Below are 22,121 nucleotides of genomic sequence, written 5' to 3'. Positions count from 1 at the left end.
TGGCGGTTCAAACCCACCAGCCACTCCTCAAAAGGAAGGTTGGGCAATCTGCTTCCCTGGTGATACCGCCTCGGCAACCCAAGGAGGGGTCGCTAGGAGTCGGGTCCAACTCAACAGCAGTGAGTTTGTTTTTTTTTTGTTTTATATATATGTATATATAGAACTTTATTTGCATTGTTATGCTTAATGATAAACTATTACTATAATAATTGAAGAGGAAACTGAGGCACTGAGAGTGTAAGTAACTTGTACAAAGTTACATGGCTAGTAAGTTTTGATCTGGGGTATGAACCCTGGTAGTCTGGCTCCAGAGTTTGTATCATTAACCATAATTCCTTACTGCCTCTAGCATGAAATGAAATGACAAGTAATATATAATGAAGTCAAAATTCAAAATTATTTCAACAACAGGTCATTGTATTAAGAAAAAGCCTATTAGGGACTGTGTTAGTTATCTAGTGCTACTATAAAAGAACTATCACAACTCAGTGCCTTTACAAACAGAAATTTACTTTCCTACACTTTAGGAGGCTAAAAAAATGTCAATTCTGATTCATAGCGACCCTCATTGGGTTTCCAAGACCATAAATCTTTATGAAAGTAGATTGCCTCATCATCTTACTGTGGAGCAGCTGGTGAGTTTGAACCAATAACCTTCTGTTCAGCAGCCAAATGCCTCACATACTACGCCTCCAGAGCTCCTTTTTAGAAGGTTAGAAGTCCAAATTCGGGGTGCCAGCTCTAGGGGTTGGCTTTCTCTGTTGACTCTGGAGGAAGATCCTTGCTCTTGTGAGTTTCTGCTCCTGGGCAATCATCATGTGCCTTGGCATCTCGCTTCCCTCATCTCTGCTTCCTAGCTTGCTTGTTTAATCTCTTTTATATCTCAAAAGAGATTGATTCATGATACAGCCTATACTATTCCTGCTGATTAATGTAACAAAACAAGTATTCCCAAATGATTATAACCACACAGAAGTTAAGATTTACAAAACATATTTTGTAGGGACACAATTCAGTCCATAGCATTCTACTCTTTGTCCCCCAAAATTCATGTCCTTGCCATATGCCAATCACATTTCATCCCATCACATCATCGCAAAAGTCTTAAGTCAACTCCAAATCCAAAATCTCATCTTCTAAAGCATCTATGTCAAGTATGGGTGAGCCTGGGTCAAAATTCCTCTTCATCTGTAAACCTGTGAAATCTAGATTACAGGTTATCTGTTTCCAAAGTACAGTGGTGGAACAGGTACAAGGTAGACATTTACTGGGCTTGAATTCTGCCTTCCAGGCCCACTGGGATGGCAACTCTGCTCCCTTGGCTTTGGGCAGCCCTATTCTACTAGTCCATCTGAGTTGTGACCCATTCCCTTGGCCCCAGGAGGCCCCATTCTTCTGCCCCTTTGGCATGGCAGCCTGGCCTCTCAGCTTTGAGCAGTGACCCCATCCCCCTGGCACACCTTAACAGCAGCCCCGTGCTCCAGGGCTGAGTTGCTGAAGATCTGTTTGTGCTAAAAAAGCAAGGAGAGGGTATCTTCTGACCTCCTCTAACTTCCCAAGAGGAAGACAATCCCCATCAGCAGCCCAAGGCTTATTCCTATGAGGCCAAACATGCCGCCACCCTCCAGCCTTTTACCAATTCCGACACCAACCGTCCCTTCTGCAGCACTCACTACTGCCCAAGGGTTTGATAATTTGTTGCAGTGGCCACACGGAACTAACAGACAATACTCATGATTATGGGGTTTATTAGGGAAGTAACAGGCTACAATTCAGGTTCAGGAACATGCTCAGGATACGATTCTTCAATCAGGACAGTCTCCCCCCTGTCCTGTCCTCAGACGCACGTCTCTGGCCCTTGGCCTCTTGGCTTGGCCTCTGCCCTGCTTGGACAAGTATTACAAAGCTCTTTTAGCTCTGCCAATAGAGACACGCAGGTGCACCCCACTCCGTCAGCAAGCCTCCTGCCCAAGGGCACTCAGCTTCCTTGCTGCACGGGCCAGGTAAGCCTGCCACTCTGTCTTGTGCCTCTTGCTTCCATTTCTGCCATCTCTCTGATGGGGCGTCCCTCAGCCAAAGATGTCCAGCACAGGGATCTCGGTTCCAAGAATGGGCTCCACTTCACTTCCAGCTGTTCTCTCTCGATAGCAGTGAGATTCCCCTTTCTGCCTCTAGGAAGGCTCATTTTAAGCCTGGCAGAATGACAGAACTAACCAATCCCAACATCAGAGTTCTACATACTTTATTTGCATGGTCCCACCCAGTAATCTGCGGGAGATACAAAGACTATGACTAGAAAAGCCATACCAAGTAATTCACTGCACTGCACTCTGGAACCTAGGAGGCCATGGCCCTACCTTTTGAAACCAAGCAGGCCATGGTTCAACCCTTTGAAATTGAGACAGCCCTGCTTTCCATGCTTCTTTTCTTGAAGGAAAAACAAATGTAGCTCCTTTGGCCTGTTTCCTGCCTATAGAATTTCAAGAGGCAAACAGCATTCTTTCCTTTTGTTCTTTCTCCATCCCCTTCAGTCTAAGTTGATGGTTTTTCAGCTATGGTAGTTGGTTAGATCCATCAGCCACAGGCTTAATCTCTTTAACAAAAGGTTGTGTAGCCATACCCTTGGTGAACATTCCAGGACACGTGTGCTTAGTACAACAGAATTTTCCAAATCTTTGCATTCTCTTTTCATTTTGCACAGTTCATTTTTAAGTCCATCTCTTTCCTCTTGTATTTTCCTACAAGCACCAAGGAGAAATCACATTACCCTTTGGAGATCTTGCTTAGAAATCTCATCAGCCAGATATCCACGTTCATAATTTCTACCTTTCACCAAACATTTGAACATAATTCAGACAAATTCTTTGCCACTGCATAAAAGCATTGCCCTTCCTCCATTGTCCAGTCACACGTTCATCATTTTATTTTAAAGCCTCACCAGAAGCACATTTAATATCCACATTTCTAGCAACATTCTGGTACTGGTGCCATATGTATTCTCTAAGACAATAGAGACTTCCTCCAGAGGCAGACCTGAGATAGACCACTGCACTTTATCACAGTAAAGCAAGTCATGAATTTTTTGACCCAGTGCATATATAAGTTTACACTATACTGTAATCTTTGAAGTGTGCAATTGCATTATGCAAAAGTTTGAAATATTGTGAGAATTACCAAAAGTGTAACACAGAGACATGAAGTGAGTACATACTATTGGAAAAATGGTGCCAATACCTTGCTCAGTGCAGGGTTACCACAAACCTTCATTTTGTAAAAAACATAGTATCTATGAACCACAATAAAGTAAAGCGCATAAAATGAGGTCTGCCTGTATAGCTCTTATTAAAAGGGCGCGGGGTCAGCATCTTCTGACTTCCTCTAACTTCCCAGACAGAATGACCATCAATAGCCCAGGGCCTATTCTGGTGAGGCCAGACATACTACCACCCTCCAACCTTTCTGCTAATTCTAACACCAGCCTTCCCTCCCACGGCACTCACTACCTCTCTGCTGGGTTCGATAATTTGTTGCAGTGGCCACACACAACTCACAAACAACACTCAAGATTATAGGATTTATCAGGGAAGTAACAGGTTACAAGTCAGATTCAGGAACCGCTCAGGATAGAGTTCTTCTATCAGGACAGTCTCCCTTCTGCTATGCCTTCAGGCACACCTTTGTGGCCCTTGGCCTTTCGACCTGGCTTCTGGCCTGCTCAAGCAAATGTTACAAAGCTCTTTTAGGTTGGCAGATAGGTACACCTGCATGCACTCCACCAACAAGCCACCTGCCCAAGGGCACTCAGCTTTCTTGCTCCATGGGCTGGAAATTCCACCGTTCTGTCTCCTGCCTCTTGGCTCCACTGCCACCATCTCTCAGCCAGGTGTCTCTCTCTGCCAAGGAGGTCCAGTGCAGGGAGCTCAGGTCCAAGGATGTGCTCTACTGCACCTCCAGCTTTTCTCTCCTGATGGCAGTGAGATCCCCTTTCTGCCTCCAGGAAGGCTCAGTTTAAGCCTGGCAGGGGGGCATAACTAACCAGTCCCAACATTAGAGTTCTACACACCTTATTTGTATGGTCCTACCCAGTAATCTTGTGGGAGTTACAAAGACTGTGGCCAGAAAAGCCATACCAAGTAATTCACTGCACCACAGCTCTCCTCACTTCCTTCTGAGCCCTCACCAGGTTTGCCTTTGACTTTCATGATTCTACCAACAGTCTCTTCAAGGCAGTCTAGGCTTTTACACATAGACCAATGGAATAGAATTGAGAACCCAGAAATAGATCCATTGACCTTTGGTCAGCTGATCTTTGGCAAAGGCCTGAAATCCATTACATGGAGAAGAGATTGTCTGTTTAACAAATGGCACTGGCAAAACTGGATATCCATTTGCAGAATAAGGCAATCTAGGCCTTTACTATTGTTGTGTTTTTTGTTGTTATTTGCCATTGAGTCGGCCCCGACTCATAGCGACCCCTCCTTGGGTTTCCGATATCACTACGGAAGTAGGAATGCCCAACCTTCCTTCCGAGGAGTGGCTGGTGGGTTTGAACCGCCAGCCTTTTGGTTAGCAGTCAAGTGCCTTAGGCACTATGCTACCAGAGCTCCTATTAGGCACCTTAAAACTCTCCCAGTCTCTACCCATTACCCAGTTCCAAACCACATCCACATTTTAGTTATCTGTTAGAGCAGCACCCCACTCTTCTAGTACCAAATTCTGTCTTAGTTACGTAGTGCTCCTGCAACGGAAATGCCACAGATGGGTGGCTTTACAAACAACTTTATTTTCTCACAGTTTAGGAAGCTGGAAGTCTGAATTCAGAGTACTGGCTCTAGGAGAAAGTTGTCTCTGTCTATCAGCTCTGCAGGAAGGTCCTTGTCTCTTTGAGTTTCTGCTTCTTTGCAGTCTTCATGTGGCTTGGCATCTCTCTCCCCCCATCTCTGATTCCTAGCTTAATTGTTTAATCTCTTATATCTTAAAAGATACTGACTCAAGAGATACCCGACACTATTCATGCCTAATTAACATAACAAAGGCAACTGTAAAAAAAAAAAAAAAGGGATAGCAGGCAGATCTGACCTCCTCTAACTTCACCAGAGGGAGAGAGAATCACCATCAGTATCAATAGCTCAAGGCTGACTCCTATGAAGCCAAACTCTGACATCCTTCCTCTTTCCAAACTTTTTCCCAATTCTGACACCAGTCTTCCCTCCCAAGGTACACTCTACTTCTCTGCTGCATTCAGTAATTCATTGCATTTGCCACCCAGAGCTCACAGACAATACTCACAAACTTACTAGGTTTATTAGGGACGGAAGAGGCTATAATTCAGAATCAGGCATGACCCAGGATATAGTTCTTCAGTCAGGATAGCTTCTAGGCCATGACCACAGCCAGGCCTCTCCCTGGCCCTTTACTCTCAGCCCCTTATCCCCTTAGGCTCTGCCCTGCTCAGGCAAATGCTAAAAGCTCTTTAGCTATGCCAGTAATTCCCCAGAGGCACCCCATGCCACTTAGAGGCCTCCTACCCAAAGACATTCAGCTCTCTCCTATCCGTGGGTTGGCACAACCACTTTAACTGCTTTGCTCCGTGGGTGGGTGTCTTAGTTATCTACTGCCGCTATAACAGAAATACTACAAGTGAATCATTTAACAAACAGAAATTTATTTTTCACAGTTTAGGAGGCTAGAAGTCTCAGTTCAGAATTCCAGCTCTAGGGGAAAGCTTTCTCTCTGTCAGCTCTGGAAGAAGGTCTTTTGTCTCTTCAGCTTTGCTTCCTGGTTCCTTGCAGATCTCCATATGTCTTGGCATCTATCTTACCTCATCTTTGCTTCTCTTGATTGCTTGTTTAATCTCTTTTATATCTCAGAAGAGTGTGACTCAAGACATAACCTACACTAATCTTGCCCAGTAACATAACAAAGACATCTCGTTCCCAAATGGGATTATAACCACAGGCATAGAGGTTAGGATTTACAGCACATATTTTAGGGGGATACCAATCCATCCTTAAGAGGGACAAATGTGAAGTCTCACATTAGGCTCCCAAAAATCAAATGTTACAAATGCAGCCTGGAGTTTGGCACCTCAAGGATTGACTTCTATAGGATTAAAGAGTCATAGTCAATGTGTGACATCATCAGTTCCTGCCATTTCCAACCTTGCTCAGCTGGTGTGTGGGTATGAGCCAGTACTGAAGATGTTAGTGGTTACATTAGCAACCCCATGCTTAGCAATAGAGTAAGGCTTGGGAATAACCTTTTTGGGTGTATATGTTTGGTAACCAAAAAACAAATCAAATTCACTGCCATCGAGTCAATTTTGAGTCATAGCAACCCTCATAGGGTTTCCAAGGCTGTAAATCTTTTTCTTTTTTAATTTTTAATTTTGTGATGTGGGTGCAGGTTTACAAAGCAGATTCGTTTCACTTAACAAGTTCATGCACATTTGGTTTCACAGCCCCGATTACAGTCCCCAACCATAAAAAGCTCTCCTCCCAGTGACTGTCCCTTCCCTTTTCTATGCATTCCTGTCTGCTCAGCTTTCCCTGTATGTAAATGCTGCCCTTCTGATGTCTCATGGTTGATTGATCTGGGGGTGCAGCTCCCTGGGATAGGTGTTCTGCTTTTAGGTCTTTCTGCTGTTTAGATGAGAGCTAATCCACAGAAGTTAAGTCCAGTTCCAGGTCCAAAGGATAACCCGGGGCCATAGTCTTAGGGGTTCCACCAGTCTCTGACCAGTAATTCTGGTCATTTTTGTGTTTTTAAATTTTTTTCCACATCTTTCCTCCCGCTCTCTCCAAAATCTCCAATTTTGATCCCTTTCCAAGTGGCTGGCATTGGTAGCCAGGCACAGTCTACTTCTTCTGGTCTCAGGATCATGAAGGCTGAGGTCCCTATGGTCCTTCAAATTTTTGGACTTACTGTTTCCAAATGATTTTTATTTTCTTCATTTTTCGTTGCTCCAGACAAGTGGAGACCAATAATTGCATTTTAGATGGCCTCTCAATAGCTTTTAAGACCCCAGTTGCTACTCACCAAAGTAGCATGTAGAATGAGATTTTTATGTACTGTGATGTGCCAGTTGAGCATGATGTCCCTCAAAACTATGGTCGAAGCCCAACGGCCCAGTGACTCTCTCCCTCAAGGTGTTTGGTTGTCTCTGAGAAGCTACCTTGTCCCCTGTTAACTTCTGTACTGTCTGTGGACATTTTTATAGCACAAGTACATATGTAAGACTGTCTTCAGCCAAATCTACCCTTGCTCTTGGTACATTCCTGTTTGCCTACCCACACCTGATCTTCTCACTTATCTACGCATTCATGCTGTAATCTTTATGGAAGCAGACTGACTCATCTTTCTTCCTCAGAGTGGCTGATGTATTCGAACCACCGACCTTTTACTTAGCAGCCAAGTGCCTTAACCACTGCACCACCAGAGCTCCTTATATATGTGGTAAAATATATGTAATATATTTTTTAACCATTTTTTAAGTTCACAATTCAGTGACATTGGTTATATTCACAATGTTATACAGCCATCACCACTATCCAAAACTTTTTTTCATCATTCCAAACAGAAACTCTGTATCCATTAAGCAATAGCTCCCCTTTCTCCCCACTCCTCAGGCCCTGGTGATCTTTAATCTACCTTCTCTCTCCTTGCACTTGCCTATTCTAGCTACCTCAGTAGAAATGCGATCATACAATATTTGTCATTTTGTATCTGACTTACTTCGTTCCACATAATGTTTTCAAGGTTCATCCTGTTGTAGCATGTATCAGAACTTCATTTCTCCATATGGCTAAGTAATAATTCCATTGTATGTACATTCTACATTTTGTTTATTCATTCATCTGTTGATGCACATTTAGGTTGCTTCCACTTTTTGGCTATTGTGAACAGTGCTGCAGTGAACATTGTATACAGGTTTCTGTTTGTGTTCTTGCTTTCAGTTCTTCTGGGAATATACCTGGGAGTGAAATTGCTGGGTCATACAGTAGTTCTGTGTTTAAGTTTTTGAAGAACCGCCTGATTGTTTCCCACAGCAGCTGCACCATTTTACATTCCCACCAGCAATGGATGAGGGTTGCAGTTTCTCCACATCATTGCCAACACTTGTTATTCTCCATTTTGCTTTGTATTTTTATAACATCTATCCTAGTGAGTGTGAGTGGTATCTCATTGTCATTGGCACAATGCCTTTTAGCTACAGCAATCAAAAAGCATCATGGGGGCAGTAGTCTCTGAGCCAGGCCCTGATATCCAGGTAGAATTGGTCACAGGTGCGAGGAGAGAGCAGCAGTCAAAGGAAATCATAGAGTCAGGGCTGGGAAGTAACTGGCTTTGTGAGGGAAGTAGAAGAGGAAATTAAGTTTGGAAAGGTCGGTTGGGCACCCAGTGGAAGGTGCTGGTCCAAGGCTGATCCTGTAAGCAGTGAAAGCCAGGGAGGCCTGGGGTAGGAGAGTGATGTGCTGAGAGCCATGTGGCGGGAAGGCAAATGTGACAGCAGCTTGAGTGGCATAGTGTCATTTAAGTAGCTTTAAAGGTTTGTTGACAGAACATGTAGATTGGATAGGGAAGAGGAGGAGTCCCTCTTGGTGGTTTGGGCTGGCCTAATGAGGGCAGGGATGGATGGTCTGGGGTGGAGCAAGAGCTGGGGGAGGGCAGTGGGGACCAACTGGGTCTGGGGTAGGGGAGTGGAATTCAGTTCATTCTCAAGTTTTTTTTAATATTACAGCTAAACCCTCGTCAACATACACAGGCTGACCATGCATAACCTTCCAGACTATGCCAGGTCAAGGCCAGTCAGGCCATGTGTGAGCGTTAGGATGTTGTGTGTGCCGTCCCTGCTCTCGGAGTCTAGTTGAATCATGGGAAGCAGTGCATGGCTGGTGAACCTCAGTGTACAATCAAGAGCCGAGGGCTATGGCAGGTCTGGAGCAGTCTAGCTAAAGGAGAGGCCCCATGGGCTAGGGCTTCTCAGAACAGGTGTCCTGGAAAGCTGAGGAGAAGTGAGGGGAAGGCTCCCAGATACAGACCCCTTCGTTCCTTCACGGAGGCCATTTTAGACATCCTTTCCTGTTGTTGTTGTTGTTGTTTGCCGTTGAGTCGGCCCCGACTCATAGCAACCCCTCCTTGGGTTTCCGAGGCAGTATCACTACGGAAGTAGGATTGCCCAACCTTCCTTCCGAGGAGTGGCTGGTGGGTTTGAACCGCCAGCCTTCTGGTGAGCAGTCATCCTTCCCTAGGCCCCTCTAAAACGATGAGCCAGCATTCCAGGTCACCTGCCCATGTCACAAGTCGAAATCCCTGTGATGCCCACAGCCATCTTGTCTATCTTTTTTCCCAGGCCATGTTTATTTATAGTGCCATTCCGGTACCTTCCAAAGCTATCTGTCTGATCCTTTTAAGGATCAATTGCAAACAGACCTTGGTATTGGGCAGCTTTTTAGTCATTTAATGCAAATAGCCGCACTGCTTTGCAGGTCAGGTTTTAATGATCTGGAATCGATCCAAGCTAAGTGGCTTTTGATCTTGCTGCAGAGTGAAGATGCCCCCCAGAAGCCAGGAGCTGCCGGGCCACATGCTCCTTATTAGAGCTGATAGCTTGATTCTTGCTGCATTTTCTAGTCTGTCTCAGAGTAAATTTTTTCTCACCTATTCTTTATGTTTGAATGTGTATGTGGGTTTTTTTCCCCCTGTCTCATAGGCAATTTCGAGTGTGGAAATCCAGAGAAGCTAAAAAGCAAATGCATCCCTGTTATGGAAGCCCAGGAATACATAGCCGTAAGTAGGCTGCGGTATTTATCCACTCCCAAGAGGCCTTGATGCTTTTGTATTGATCTTTCCAGCCCTGTGTTTTTTTTTTTTCTCCTCTTGGTTTTGTGTTTGCTTTTTGGCTTTCTTTTTTCTTTAAGCGTAGTTGAGTGGTAAAACCAAACCAAACTCACTGCCATCAAGTTGATTTCCAACTTACAGCGACCCTCATTGGTTTTCCGAAGTGGTGAATCTTTACAGAAGTAGATTGATTGCCCAGTCATCCTTCTGTGGAGTGGCTGGTGGGTTTGAAACACCAACCTAATGGTTAGCAGTCAAATGCCTTAGGCACTGAGCGAGCCACCAGAGCTCCAGCTGAGTGGTAGGCTACGTTAAATTAAGGCAGCAGTGAGGGTGACTGAGGACTGAGACAAAGGTGCACCATGGCCCAGAAGTGGGCCTGCTGTTTGTGGGCAGTGAGGTCACGGATGCGCATCACTGCCAGCTGCCCTTCCCTTAAGTTGCCCTGTGTCTTGCTCCTCCTCTGCTTTGTTTTCCTCACCTTCTCTCAGCATTAAGAACCCATACTTACCCTGGTCCTCTCTCTGCCCTTTATGATGACTGTGCACACTGCTTAAGGTCCTTTTGCTCCTCCACATGGCCTCAGGATGGTAGAATGATCAAACTTTGGAGCTGGCAGGGACCTTAGGGGTTGTCTGCTTCAATGTTCATTTCACAGATAAGAAAACTGAGGCCCAATGAAGGGAAGGGACTTGCCCAAGGGCATATAGCTGGTAATGGCCTGACTGGGAGCGGCAGCCAGGCCCGGGTCCCCATCCTAGCACTCTTTATCATTTTGTCCTGAGATGACCTGCCAGCTCTCTGGACTCTGATGCTTCAATCCTTGAGAAAATTACATTCTCCTGGCCTCCTTTGAGCTGCACTGTTTTCCTGTGTGTGCTTCCACATCACCTCCCTCAGTTATAGCCCCTGCCTTGGCTTTCATCAGCCCCCAATTTCATACCTGCCAGTTAGCTGTGCATTTAGCAGAATGGGTTTGGGGCCTGAGGAAGACACAGGAGAGGGCCATCTTAATCCAGCAACTTATACAACTAATCTCCTGGCTCCTCCCATAGAATGTGACAGGCAGCTCCGCAGCCAAGTTTGAAGCGGCGTTGACCTGGATCCTGAGCAGTAACAAGGACGTGGGCATCTGGTGAGTGCAGACAGACATCACGAGGTAGCAGGACAGCGGTGGGCATATGCACACGGCCTGCTTCTCCACTGCCAGCTGACTTCCCTGCTCCACTGAAGGTGTATCAGGTCTGAAGCTAGAGGGCAGGTCTCCTAGCTGAGTCACCATAGGCTAGATGTGAAGCATCTGGCAAAGGGAGGAAGCAGCGTTCAGATGAAGTCTAAGGAGCAGTTTCAAGATGAGACACAAAATCCAAGTGTCAGGATGTCCTCCTGGTATTCCACCCAAATTCTGTTTTAAGTAACTCAGTTGCCCTTTTAATTCACCAGCCCTGCATGCTTTGCTGGAGGAGGCATTTTCCTGCACTTACTCACCTCGGGTGCTAGTTTTCATTTGTAGAAGAAATAATTCTGTGTGTTGGCTTTGCCTGATAGGGAAATTGCAAAAGGAAATACCGGATTTCATTCTGATCAGGCACTTCTGCCTCATTTTTGTCACTAGTAAGCACTATTAGCTGAGATAGCCAGCTTTTCACCTCCCTGAAAGGCCTGATCTGGCTGCTTGGCACAGAGCAGGAGCCCTAGTTTAGGCAGGACACCCCCAGAGTCCTCTTGTTGGGAAAACGTCGTCATGGAGCCCCTTCCCATTTCTCAGTGTGTCGGGATCCCAGTTCAGGTTCAGCTTCTATATTAAAACATACTCTGGGGTTTTGTTCTCTCCTCTAATCCACCCGAATCACTAATTCCAGCAGTGGTGCATCCAGCAAAAGCCCCTCAGGCAGCTCACCCCAAAGCTGGGTGACTGGATGCCTGGCTTAAAATAAACAAACAAACTGCTCTGAGCATCTGAGCGGTTTTCCTGTGTGAGAAAAGACAGAGAGAATACAGATTTTATCCTCCACTGTGCTCACCAAAGCTGCTAAAGGAGATAGAAGAATGGTGACACCTGCCTCTCCATATTCACGAAGCAGTCTGGGTAGAGGCTAAGCCCAGCTCAGATGACCAGTGTTAGAGTGGGTCGTGAGAAATTAGGACACTTCACACACCAGCCGTATCAGGGTGCAGCTTTCAGAGGAGGATAATTGCTGCCCCGGGTCACCTAGCTGGAAAACGGCGCAGGTGATTGCATCCCCGAGTGTCCTGGTGACCCCTCACTGGGGGCAAGGGGCCAGTGCTGTAGGCGCTATATGGCAGGAGACTGGCCATGGAGTATCAGGGGGTTTCCATTCCCTGCCGGCCTTGAAGATGGTGCCATCCCCCTATCCCACCCCCTACACCACCACCCGATCTTCACACTTAAACAGCTTATATGCCTCCCTGTCATGGAGGAAAAGCGCAACCTCCCCACTTCTGTCTTTCAGTTCTTGCTATGCAATTGCAGAGCCACTGATTCAGTAAACATTTCCATTTCTCTATGCTGGGAGGTGAGAATCCAATTTACAGTTTAATCTTCTGCACGCTGAGAGGGGCTGTCAAAGGCCCAACAGAGGGGGACGTCACTTTAGCAGTAGGGGTTCAAGTCTGCTGCCGTCTTTAAAGCTTTATTCTTTCTAAGTAGCCAATGTGGGAAATTTCTGGAAAGAGTGCAACCGAGATACCAAGCCTATTTTATAAGCAAGTGGAAGCCTTGAAGCCCCTCCTTCCTTCATCTCCTCCTATTTAAAGTGGGGTTTATGCCACAGCTCCTAGGAGCTTTTGAGCAGGTAGAACCCTGTGTTCCTATTTCAGGTTGAAAGGGGAGGACCCGTCCGAATTGGTGACAACCCTAGACAAAGTGGTGTGCCTGGAGTCCTCCCGCCCCCGCATGGGTGTCGGCTGCCGCCTGAGCCGAGCCCTGCTCACAGCGGTCACCCACGTACTTATCTTCTTCTGGTGTAAGTCCCCCACCTCCCTCTGCAGCCCTCCCCCACCAGGGCTGCTTGCACACAGCAACCCTACCCCCACCACCCCCTGCTCAGCGACACTCGGAGCCATGAGTGATGAGTTATAGAAATCCTAGGCCCAGAGAGTTCATTTCTGTCTAGTGAACCTGAGGTCTGTCTAATAAAACAGAGGAGATGAACAAGTCAGCCTCTGCCCTGGATTGTCTTTACCTTTGACAGTTGGTGGCAGGTGTGTGATGGAAGATAACTAGAAGTGTCCTTGATTCAGGGCAGGAGCCCTTCAGCTTTCCCAAGAGGGGGCTGGGGCTGGGCCACGCGTTGTCCCTTCCAGAGGTTCTGCTGTATCTCAGTGTGCAAGGCCCAGGCCCAGAAAGAGGCACAGTGGGGGGCCTGGCCTAATTTTACTCCATGAACAACATAAACCTCTCCTGGGGAGCTACAGCTAGCCTGATGAAAGCAAGAAGGACCTGCAGTGCTGAGCTGAAAAGGAGAGCACTGTCTTGTCCCCTGACTTCAGGTGCCGCCTTTGAGCAGAGACCTCAGGGTGTCTCTGAAGGTGAAAAGGCCAAGTCGCAGAAATCGCCAGCTCTCCAAAGATAGCAGGAGTTACAAATCACAGGCCATCTCGGTGTGCACACAGCCCCTCACCCACCCACCAGGCACAGGGATCATTATCGGCAGCAGCATCTCCAAATACAAAGGGCCCGGCATGTATATATGTATGAAATGCTGCGTTCTGGCACACGAGGGAGGAGATGAAAGCCCTGGAATGCAGTGGGGCGGAGCCAAGATCTGGAAGGCTGGGGATGCTCTGAGGTGACAGCCGGCAAAGGAAGATGATCGCTTAATAGCACATCCTCCCTGTGCATGTCCACATCGTTTTTTCCTGCATACTGCCCTGTGCCTCACACATAGTAGGTAGTCAGAACACATTTGGGAGGGTGACCCACAGCCTCCTGCTCAGAGTTGCCCAGAGTGCAGGCCCCCGAGTCTGAACAGCAGAAGGAGAGGTGATGGATTAACAATGTTCTGTTCTCTCACAGGCTTGGCTTTCTTGTGGGGACTCCTAATTCTCCTGAAATACCGGTGGCGGAAGTTGGAAGAAGAAGAGCAGGCCATGTATGAAATGGTGAAGAAGATTATAGGTGCGTGGCTTCCTGAGGAAAGGGCTGCCGATGCCTGCTGGAGGGTCCTTGCCTAAACATTGTCCTCCTTCCTGCAGATGTGGTCCAGGACCATTATGTGGACTGGGAGCAGGACATGGAGCGCTACCCATATGTGGGCATCCTGCACGTGCGTGACACCCTGATACCCCCGCAGAGCCGGTGAGTCTCCCCCATCACTGGGGTTGCTGGGGGAAGGGCAAGGGCGCCTTACCTGCTGAGCTCCACAGGAGTGCCAAAGCCTTGCAACAGGGATTAGCTGAAGGCAGCTCAGCCCCCAAGTCACAAGTAGGGGTAGTATTCATACTTCCTCTGCTCCTTCAGAGCGCATTGGGCTCTTCGTGCAGAGTGAGCCAGATAAGATATATGAAATCATAGTCCCACTTCTCTGTAGCAGTGGTCACTCTGTTAGTTGGTATCAACTGAGATGCTTTGGGCTGCAAGTAATGGAATCCCCTTCCCCTAGCTGACTCAAGCAGTAAAGGATCCGATTAAAAAAAAAAAAAAACAAACTCACTGCCATTGAGTTGATTTGACTCATAGCGACCCCTCCTCAGGTTTCTGAGGCAGTATCTCTATAGATCACCCAATCTTCCTTCCGAGGAGTAGTTGATGGGTTTGAATCCTAGTCTTCTGGTTAGCACTCAGATGCCTTAGGCACTACACCACCAGAGCTCCCAAATGATCTGATGGAGCCACGCAAATAGAATCTGGGCTCCAGGCACTGAACAGTCAGGTCTCTGGCTCTGTCCTCTGTGATTTTCATGGTCCTGCCCTCCCCCATGGATGTTGTTGGAAGGCTAAAGTCTCTTGTAGTCACGTGGTGGTGGCCAGTAGCAGCTGAAGCAATATCTGCCTTGCCATAGCCAGCAGGGGAAAAATGGGCTTCCAATTTTATGAGCAAGAGAAAACATTCCCAGAAGCCTCCAGTGACACACTTCTTGAGGCTTCTTTGACTATAATTGGATACTTGTCTATAAATCAGTCACTGGCAATACAGAGGGGATTATTCTTCAAATTTTAACTATGACCCACAATCAGAAACCCATATTCCTGGTGTAGTCTACACACACACGCAACATAGACATAAATAGAAAGCAGTTTCACAATGGTGGATAGGTCTGCTTCCAGGGGACGTGGCTCTGTGGGGAAGGGGAGCAGGCCTTTGCCATACACAGCTCCAGGAGCACCTCCCAAATGATTTGTGAATGTTAGAGTTGGTCCTAAGGTGGAGCCCTGACCAAACGGGGTGGAGTCTGCAGCAGGCAGGGCCTACCGCAGTGTCAGCACAACCTATGTGGCTCCTTCATGGCAGACTGTTTGGGAGCCTTCAGCGATGATGCTGAGCACTCACAGTGAGTCGGGCACTGCTCTGAGCCCTCCACAGGTGTGAACTCAGGATCCTCACCACAGCCCTGTGAGGCAAGGCCTGGGAGTGCCCCCATTTTACCAGTAAAGAAAGTGAGACCTGAGGAGGTTAAGGAACTTGCTGAGAGTCCCATGCCTAATGGCATTCTGTGCTCCCCACCACCAGGCTGTATTATCGACTTTGCCCATTTCCGTGCAACCTAAGAGGAATTGAAGAGTAGGACATTTCTTTGTTGTTATGTGCCATCGAGTCAGCCCCGACTCATAGTGACCCCTCCTTGGGTTTCCGAGGCAGTATCACTACAGAAGTAGATTGCCAAACCTTCCTTCCAAGGAGTGGCTGGTGGGTTTGAACCGCCAGCCTTCTGGTTAGCAGTCAAGTACCTTAAGCATTATGCTACCAAAGCTCCCAAGTCAGACATTTAAGGGCTCATTTTAAATATGAAGATGCCTAGTAACTTCCATCCCCACGCTACTCCTCAGAAAGGTGAAAAGCAGGAAGCTTAGAGAGAACAGACTGCCAGTGGGGCTTGGGCTTGTTTCCCACCATGAGTTGGTCCTCAGCCCTCTAGCCCCAATGTACACAGACAAACTCTTACCAGCTCTTAGCCCTGCCTCTCTGTTGCTGTGTGACCATGGGTAATTCACTCAGCCTCTCTGAACCACAGTCTCCTCATCCATAAAATAGAGAAAATACTATTGCTTTGCAGAGAGTTGTGAAGAGAGGCTATCATTCTCTCATCCATGCACTCATTTACTCAACAAATGTTATTGAGTATCTACTACATGTCAGACTGTCCTGGACCATGGGGAGACAATGAGAAAGGGAACGAGCAAAAATCCCTGCCTTGTTGGAACATGTATTATAGGGAAAGAGACAGATGAGAAAATACATAGACAAATGTGTAATATTAGGTAGTGATGAGTCCTGAGGAAAGGGGGGATCGAACATTAGGGAGGTGGCCGCAGTCACTGCCTGGCACTTGAACACTCACCAGAAGGCATCCGTTATTGTTTGGGTTTAAATTATATCCGACACTTAGACTCGCTTAAATATGAATGTGAAATGGCATTGCAGCTTGTCTGCAGGCCTGAGTCACCCTGCTCCTGTGAATAGTATTAGCACAGGCATCGAGAGCGGCCTTGGTTGGTGCGTGGCTCCACAGGCAGGGGCAGCTGTGCAAGGATCTGACCTCTTCCTGTCAGTGAACCCCAAGAGGCTCAGGTGCTGTTTCTGGTGCCACCCAGCTGGGCCTTCAACCTCTTGATTCATCTCTCAAGCCACCCAGCCCAGCCAGGCCAAGCTCTCAACACTTAATGATATATCGTTGGCTGTGCGTGGGTACCGTGGGATCAGCAGATGAGGGCCTGTTTGTGAGAGATTGAGAGATTTGAAGAGCTTGTTTCCTGCAAAAAGCAGGGGAGCTGATTAGAGCAGCTGGCTCAGGCAGGCTTGTTCATTACCTGTTAACGGGCAGCTAGGGAAGGAGGGGCCAGAGTGAGGAGCTCGGCCCAACTCTGTGCTGTGCCTCGTCCAGGACCACCCTGGGGGTGGGCATCCTTGGCGCTCAGTCCCCAGAAAGTGTATGGCCTTGGCCAGACCAGCCAAGTGCTAGACAGGCTGTGAGGTCGGTTAGTGACAGGCCTACGCCTGGGGAAGAAAGCCCCTCCACCCCATCTGCTCCTGACTCAGCAGCCAGCTCAGGGCTGTTGCTACCATTTATCCTTTCCTATTGAACCTTCCTGCTCCCACATGTGTGCTCACATCCACACTCTTCCCATCCATGGGGTCATGGGGATGTGGACTCCAAGGCTGAGAAAAGGCTGGGGGCTCAATAAAGGGAAGATATCAAAAGGACCTTCCCTGACTGCCATATGCAATCTTCTTGTCTAGTCTGAAAGGGGATGCAAGGCCCTGGGGACCCAGCAGAGCAGGGACTCTGGCCCCTGGCCTGAGAACCAATGCTGATGACAGGGAGGGCCCCACCTGGTGGCTCTGATTCTGCAGAGTGGCTTCTACTTCTTGGCCTCTGTGGTCAGATGGTTAGTTCATCCCCAGCCTGAAGTTCTGGGAAGTTTGAACCCTCCAGCCCAGTGGTCACTCTTTAATTAACCCACATGAGGCATTAAAATGCAGCCAGCACTGGTAGCAGGGCCAGCCTAGTGGGGACTGCTGCAAGTAGCAGGTACAAGCCAGAGCTGGCAAACCCCACATAGGCCCCTCACACTTACAGATCTGGAGGTGTTCCAGACACCTCAGCCTCTTTCTACTCCCTTTAATTGAAGGCTTTTGAAACAAGAAGGTTGAAGAATCATTTCTCCCTGGCCCAAGACATTTCTCTCCTCTGCAAGAACCCTGTTAGTTCCTGATGGCTTTTCTTCCCCTAAATAAATTCTTCGCTGGTTCTTGGAGCTTTGTTCTCCCCTTGTACGAAGGGCATCCACAGCCCTGCTTGCCTCTGTCTGCAATACTAGCAGGGCTGTGGAGGGCGTGACTCACCCTGCTGAGCCAGCCTCTCTCATTGCAGGCGGCGCATGAAGCGGGTCTGGGACCGAGCTGTGGAGTTCCTGGCCTCCAACGAGTCTCGGATCCAGACAGAGTCTCACCGTGTGGCTGGAGAGGATATGCTGGTGTGGAGATGGACTAAACCCTCTTCCTTCTCTGACTCGGAGCGATAAATCCAGGCAGGGGCCTGTTCCCAGTCAGCCTGTCCCCAGGACAGCCCACTCCAGGGCGCGAGAAGGCCACCAGACCTGCAAGAAGGCCACCAGACCTGCCGGTGCTGAATTCACACTTGCCTTGACTTTCACCCTCCTCCTGACACTGATTCCAAAGGTCTCTCTGTAAAACCTGCAGAGATTAGCTCGTTAGGAAAATGTGGGCTTTCTCTAAGGGCAGAAGGGAGAAACCAGTGCTAAGCAGGCAGCTTCTCCTCCACATTGGGCCAATCCTCTCTGTCTTGCTTTGCTGGAAGAAAAGGAGAAATGGGTTGGTTTGTCACAGACAGAAAAGATAAAAGAGCAGCAGCTGTAAAACCCTGCAGAGCAAGTGTGAGGCTGTGAGCCAGAGCTCATCCACTGCCAGCACGTCCACGTGGCCTGTGAGGTGGACAGCGCCTGTGGGAGGTGGGTTGGGGATAGTGGGTCGGGGCAGCAAGGGGTAGGGGAGCTTGGTTTATGTGCCTTCATGGGATGTTACTGGGAGCTCTAGGGTGAGGGGAAAAAGCCTGTCTTCTGTCTGGGTGAGGCCTCTTTTGTCCTGAAGGGAGAAGATGCTAGAAATTAGAAAAAGTGAGTGTAGGAGAACTGTCTAGAAACACTGAGCAGACATGCAGGGCCCTCAGGTCAGCGGAATGAGCTGCTGATGTGGACTCCTGGGAGGAACCTGTGGTGGGAACAGGGTCCTGAGAGCAAAGAGGAGGGTCAGGGCTGCCCCACAGCCACCACCTTCACAGCCCCTTGGCCTCAGGCAGCTGCCCAGTGGAGAGCCCCATTCCTGGTGCTTCTCAAAATGGTCATAATTTTAGGCCAGACCTGCCTGTTCTAGCATTGCATCAGACCAAGAATGCTGATTCTGGGCCTCGGGAGGCTCGTACCAGGGCTGAGAACCTCGCACTTCCTGTGCACAAAGATGCCCTTGTTTTTACAGAGACCACAACCCCTCGGAGCTGGGGGCTATTTAAGGAGAACTTTCTGCATTGGTGGTTCTGTTGGGCCCTCAGCTGCTGGCTCCCAGGGCAGGGACGAGGTGCAGGGCCCGCACCGATGCCCCCTGCTGGTCGCACAAGAGAAGTACCAGCTAGCACAGCCCTTCATTAAGGCCCTCTCGCCAACTCAGCCTGCATCTGCACAGGAGGCCGGCTCCAGAAACAAAACGGCAGGAGGCCTTCTTAGTTAAGTGCAAGAGAGCCTCTCCAACAGAGCCTCATCCGCATATGTTCTCATCTGCAGCAGGAGACGGGGAGCAAGTGGAAGAGACACAACAGCTGCCTCCAGAAGACATTAAGCACCCCTTTCTGGTCTTACTAGTATTTTTTGTTTTCCTTAATAAACTTCCAGTCTCCATCATTTTAGCAATACTCTCATTTCCTCTGATGTCTGGGTGATCGGCGGGGCTGGACCCTAAGCGCCAGCCCCGTGGTGAAGCAATGTTCTCATAATCAGGCTCCAGCCAGAAGAATAAGAAACACCAAAACAGGCTTCAGTATCAGGGTGGAAACTGTTGGATGAATAAACTATTTATTAAAAATGGATGTGTTTCTCACCGTGGTTCTTTCCCTTTTCCCCCAAAGCAATGCATAAGGAATGACTTTGTGTGGTGTTATTAAGCTCTGGCTCCAGAGAGGTCAGCTGGAAGAACAGGTGGGAGAGGCCTTTGGCTGCCAGCTCCGAAGGAACAGGGGAAGGATGGAGGGGTCTGGGTGCCTCCTGGGGATCTGGTGTTTTCTGCCTCTGAGCCTCAGCCTCTTAATGGCAGAGTCTCTGGCACCTCAGTCTCCACGTCTGTAACACGGTATGATGATCCTACACCACAGGGTCACTGGTAGGGTGTGATAGAGTAAGCGTCAGTAGCCTCTTTCCTCTGCTCATTATTTCTGCCTCCTGGTGAGACCCCGGAGGCTCCCCAGGGTGCTTAGCACCTAGCTCTGGGAGGGGAGACAGTGAAGTTGGGGTGGGCTCTTCAGCAGCTGCTAGTCCCGTTGTGACCCTTAAGGTGCAGAAGGTTGATGTCGTAGCAGGACTTCTGTCTCATCTGGGCCCCAACCAATAGAACACACACACACAAAGGACCAAAACCACCATGTGGTCCACCAGGGTACAGTCTGACTGGTATGTGGGGATCCCTCACCTGCATGGACAGATACAACTTTGTGGTGGGCAAGGCTGGCTGAGTGCTGCGGGCATCCTCCTGACCACCAGCACTCCTCTACCTTGGAGGCCAGTGGGCTGAAGTGTGTCTAGACTCGGAAAAGCTGCAGACATATGGGGTTGGCACCAAGGTCCAGCCTGGGCCTTCCTCTTGCAGGGGTCCCCAAGGTCTTGGCAGCCCAAGGGAGAAGGCAGCATTTGCTGTGCCCCCATGGGATTTTCAGTCCGTGTAGGCAGGGCCCCACCTGTGGTGGTGATAGGTTGCTGAGCTGAAAACACAGTGGGTTAACTGACAGTCAAACAAAGGATCCAGAAACACAAGCCAGAAAAGAAAGAACCCAGCTTTCCCTTTTCCGGTTTTCAGTGAAAGCTTTCCCCTTTGCTGTGTTTCATCTAAGCTGCGAAGGGAGCTAATAATGCAAGGCTCTATTTCTGCGAAGCCATTTGGAGAGCCGACTACGTGAGATCAAAATACTGGAAACTCGGTAACAAAAGGCCCCAGCCAGCTGCACCCTCCTCCGATGCACAGAGGCCTAACGCGAGTCCTCGCTCTTGGCCCCTGCAGACCATTCAGATCCACGCTCTGCTGTCCCCCTCAGGTTTGAAGCACCAAGTCTCACTTTTGAGCAGCTTTTATTTCACAAGGGACCGTGTGGAGTGGTGGGATCTACCCAGGGATGGAGTCTGAGGGAATTTTTGAAAGAAGCCATTGTTGGGGAGTTTCAGTTGCTCTGCCCAAATCCCTTTCAGGTGCTCCCCAGTGCCGCAGACCAGTCTCTCTCCAGTGACAAACAGCCCTCCAGACTTCAGTGGGTGCCCATAAAACAGCTCTGGTGGATGAAGGAGGGAGAGGCTGTACCCCACAAATCTCGGCCATGGACATCTAGCCAGGAGTTCCAGGCCACTTTCCAGAGTCTCAGCTCAGGAAAAAGGTAAACATGGCCATTTGTCACTGACTTATAAGAACTGTGGTAGCAGCTGTTCTCCCTTAATTAATACACCATTGACTTTGAGCCTCAAAAAATAAAATCCCTTCATTGAGGCAGGTGTGTGGACTCAAATCCATTATCCTGTCGGCCTCCCCCAAAGGGAAGGGGCAGGAGAGCAGTTATGCAGGAAGTCAACCCAACTGTTCCCAAGCAGCCCCCATGAGGCGACAACCAGGCCAGCTCCCATTCCCAGAGAAAGTTTTGGAGACAAGGATTTTACTGAATCTGGACAGAGGGTTCCATTACTAGGCCAGGGAGAAAAGTAGAAGGAAGTCACTGAGGGGCAGCCAGACCCCCAAGAGCCGCATGCTCCCTGATGTCACTGTGTTCTCCTGAGGGTGCTGCTACTCCAGGGCAGAGCAGAAGTTCAGAGTTCAGCATGTTGTTATTTGCCATCGAGTCGGCCCCGACTCCTAGCAACCCCTCCTTGGGTTTCCGAGGCAGTTATCACTACGGAAGTAGGATTGCCCAACCTTCCTTCCAATGAGTGGCTGGTGGGTTTGAACCGCCAGCCTCCTGGTTAGCAGTCAAGTGCCTTTAGGCACTATGCTACCAGAGCTCCCAGAGTTCAGCATACTCAGGATCAGTTCTGCCCTTCATTGGCTGAGGGCCTCAGGCAAATCATTTTCTCTCTTGACGGGGGGTGGGGGAGGTTATTAGGAAAGAAGTGGAAAGAATTAGCCAATACATGATAGCATAATGACATGCTAGACTTTGTTCTAAGTGCTGTAGCTTACTGAATCCTTGCAGCAAACCCATAAGGTAGATGCCGTTGTCATCCCCTTTTTCAGGTGAGGGGATTTTTGACAGAGCAAGGATTTGAACTCAGACAACCTGGCTCCAGAGCCTGTGTTCTCAACCCTGCACTCTTCCATTATTCCAAAGAAAAGAGATTT

The 22,121-nt window shown here is 48.6% G+C and overlaps 1 protein-coding gene across 1 annotated transcript in view; it reads left to right on the top strand.

Moving 5' to 3' along the window:
* Nucleotides 1-18,046, top strand: part of LEMD2 (LEM domain nuclear envelope protein 2) — a 28,516-nt gene extending 10,470 nt beyond the window's left edge. The window contains exons 4-9 of the mRNA XM_007939343.2: nucleotides 9,713-9,789; nucleotides 10,896-10,975; nucleotides 12,682-12,827; nucleotides 13,880-13,981; nucleotides 14,059-14,161; nucleotides 17,896-18,046. Coding sequence (XP_007937534.1) covers nucleotides 9,713-9,789; nucleotides 10,896-10,975; nucleotides 12,682-12,827; nucleotides 13,880-13,981; nucleotides 14,059-14,161; nucleotides 17,896-18,046 — 659 coding nt within the window. The remainder of the gene's footprint in view (nucleotides 1-9,712; nucleotides 9,790-10,895; nucleotides 10,976-12,681; nucleotides 12,828-13,879; nucleotides 13,982-14,058; nucleotides 14,162-17,895) is intronic.
* Nucleotides 18,047-22,121: the final 4,075 nt, after the last annotated feature.

Source organism: Orycteropus afer, unplaced genomic scaffold (genome assembly GCF_000298275.1).
Source record: "Orycteropus afer afer isolate SDZICR_OR568_19922 unplaced genomic scaffold, OryAfe1.0 scaffold00059, whole genome shotgun sequence".
In the NCBI taxonomy this organism is placed as follows: domain Eukaryota; kingdom Metazoa; phylum Chordata; class Mammalia; order Tubulidentata; family Orycteropodidae; genus Orycteropus; species Orycteropus afer.
This window is presented reverse-complemented; position numbering and strand designations above follow the sequence as displayed.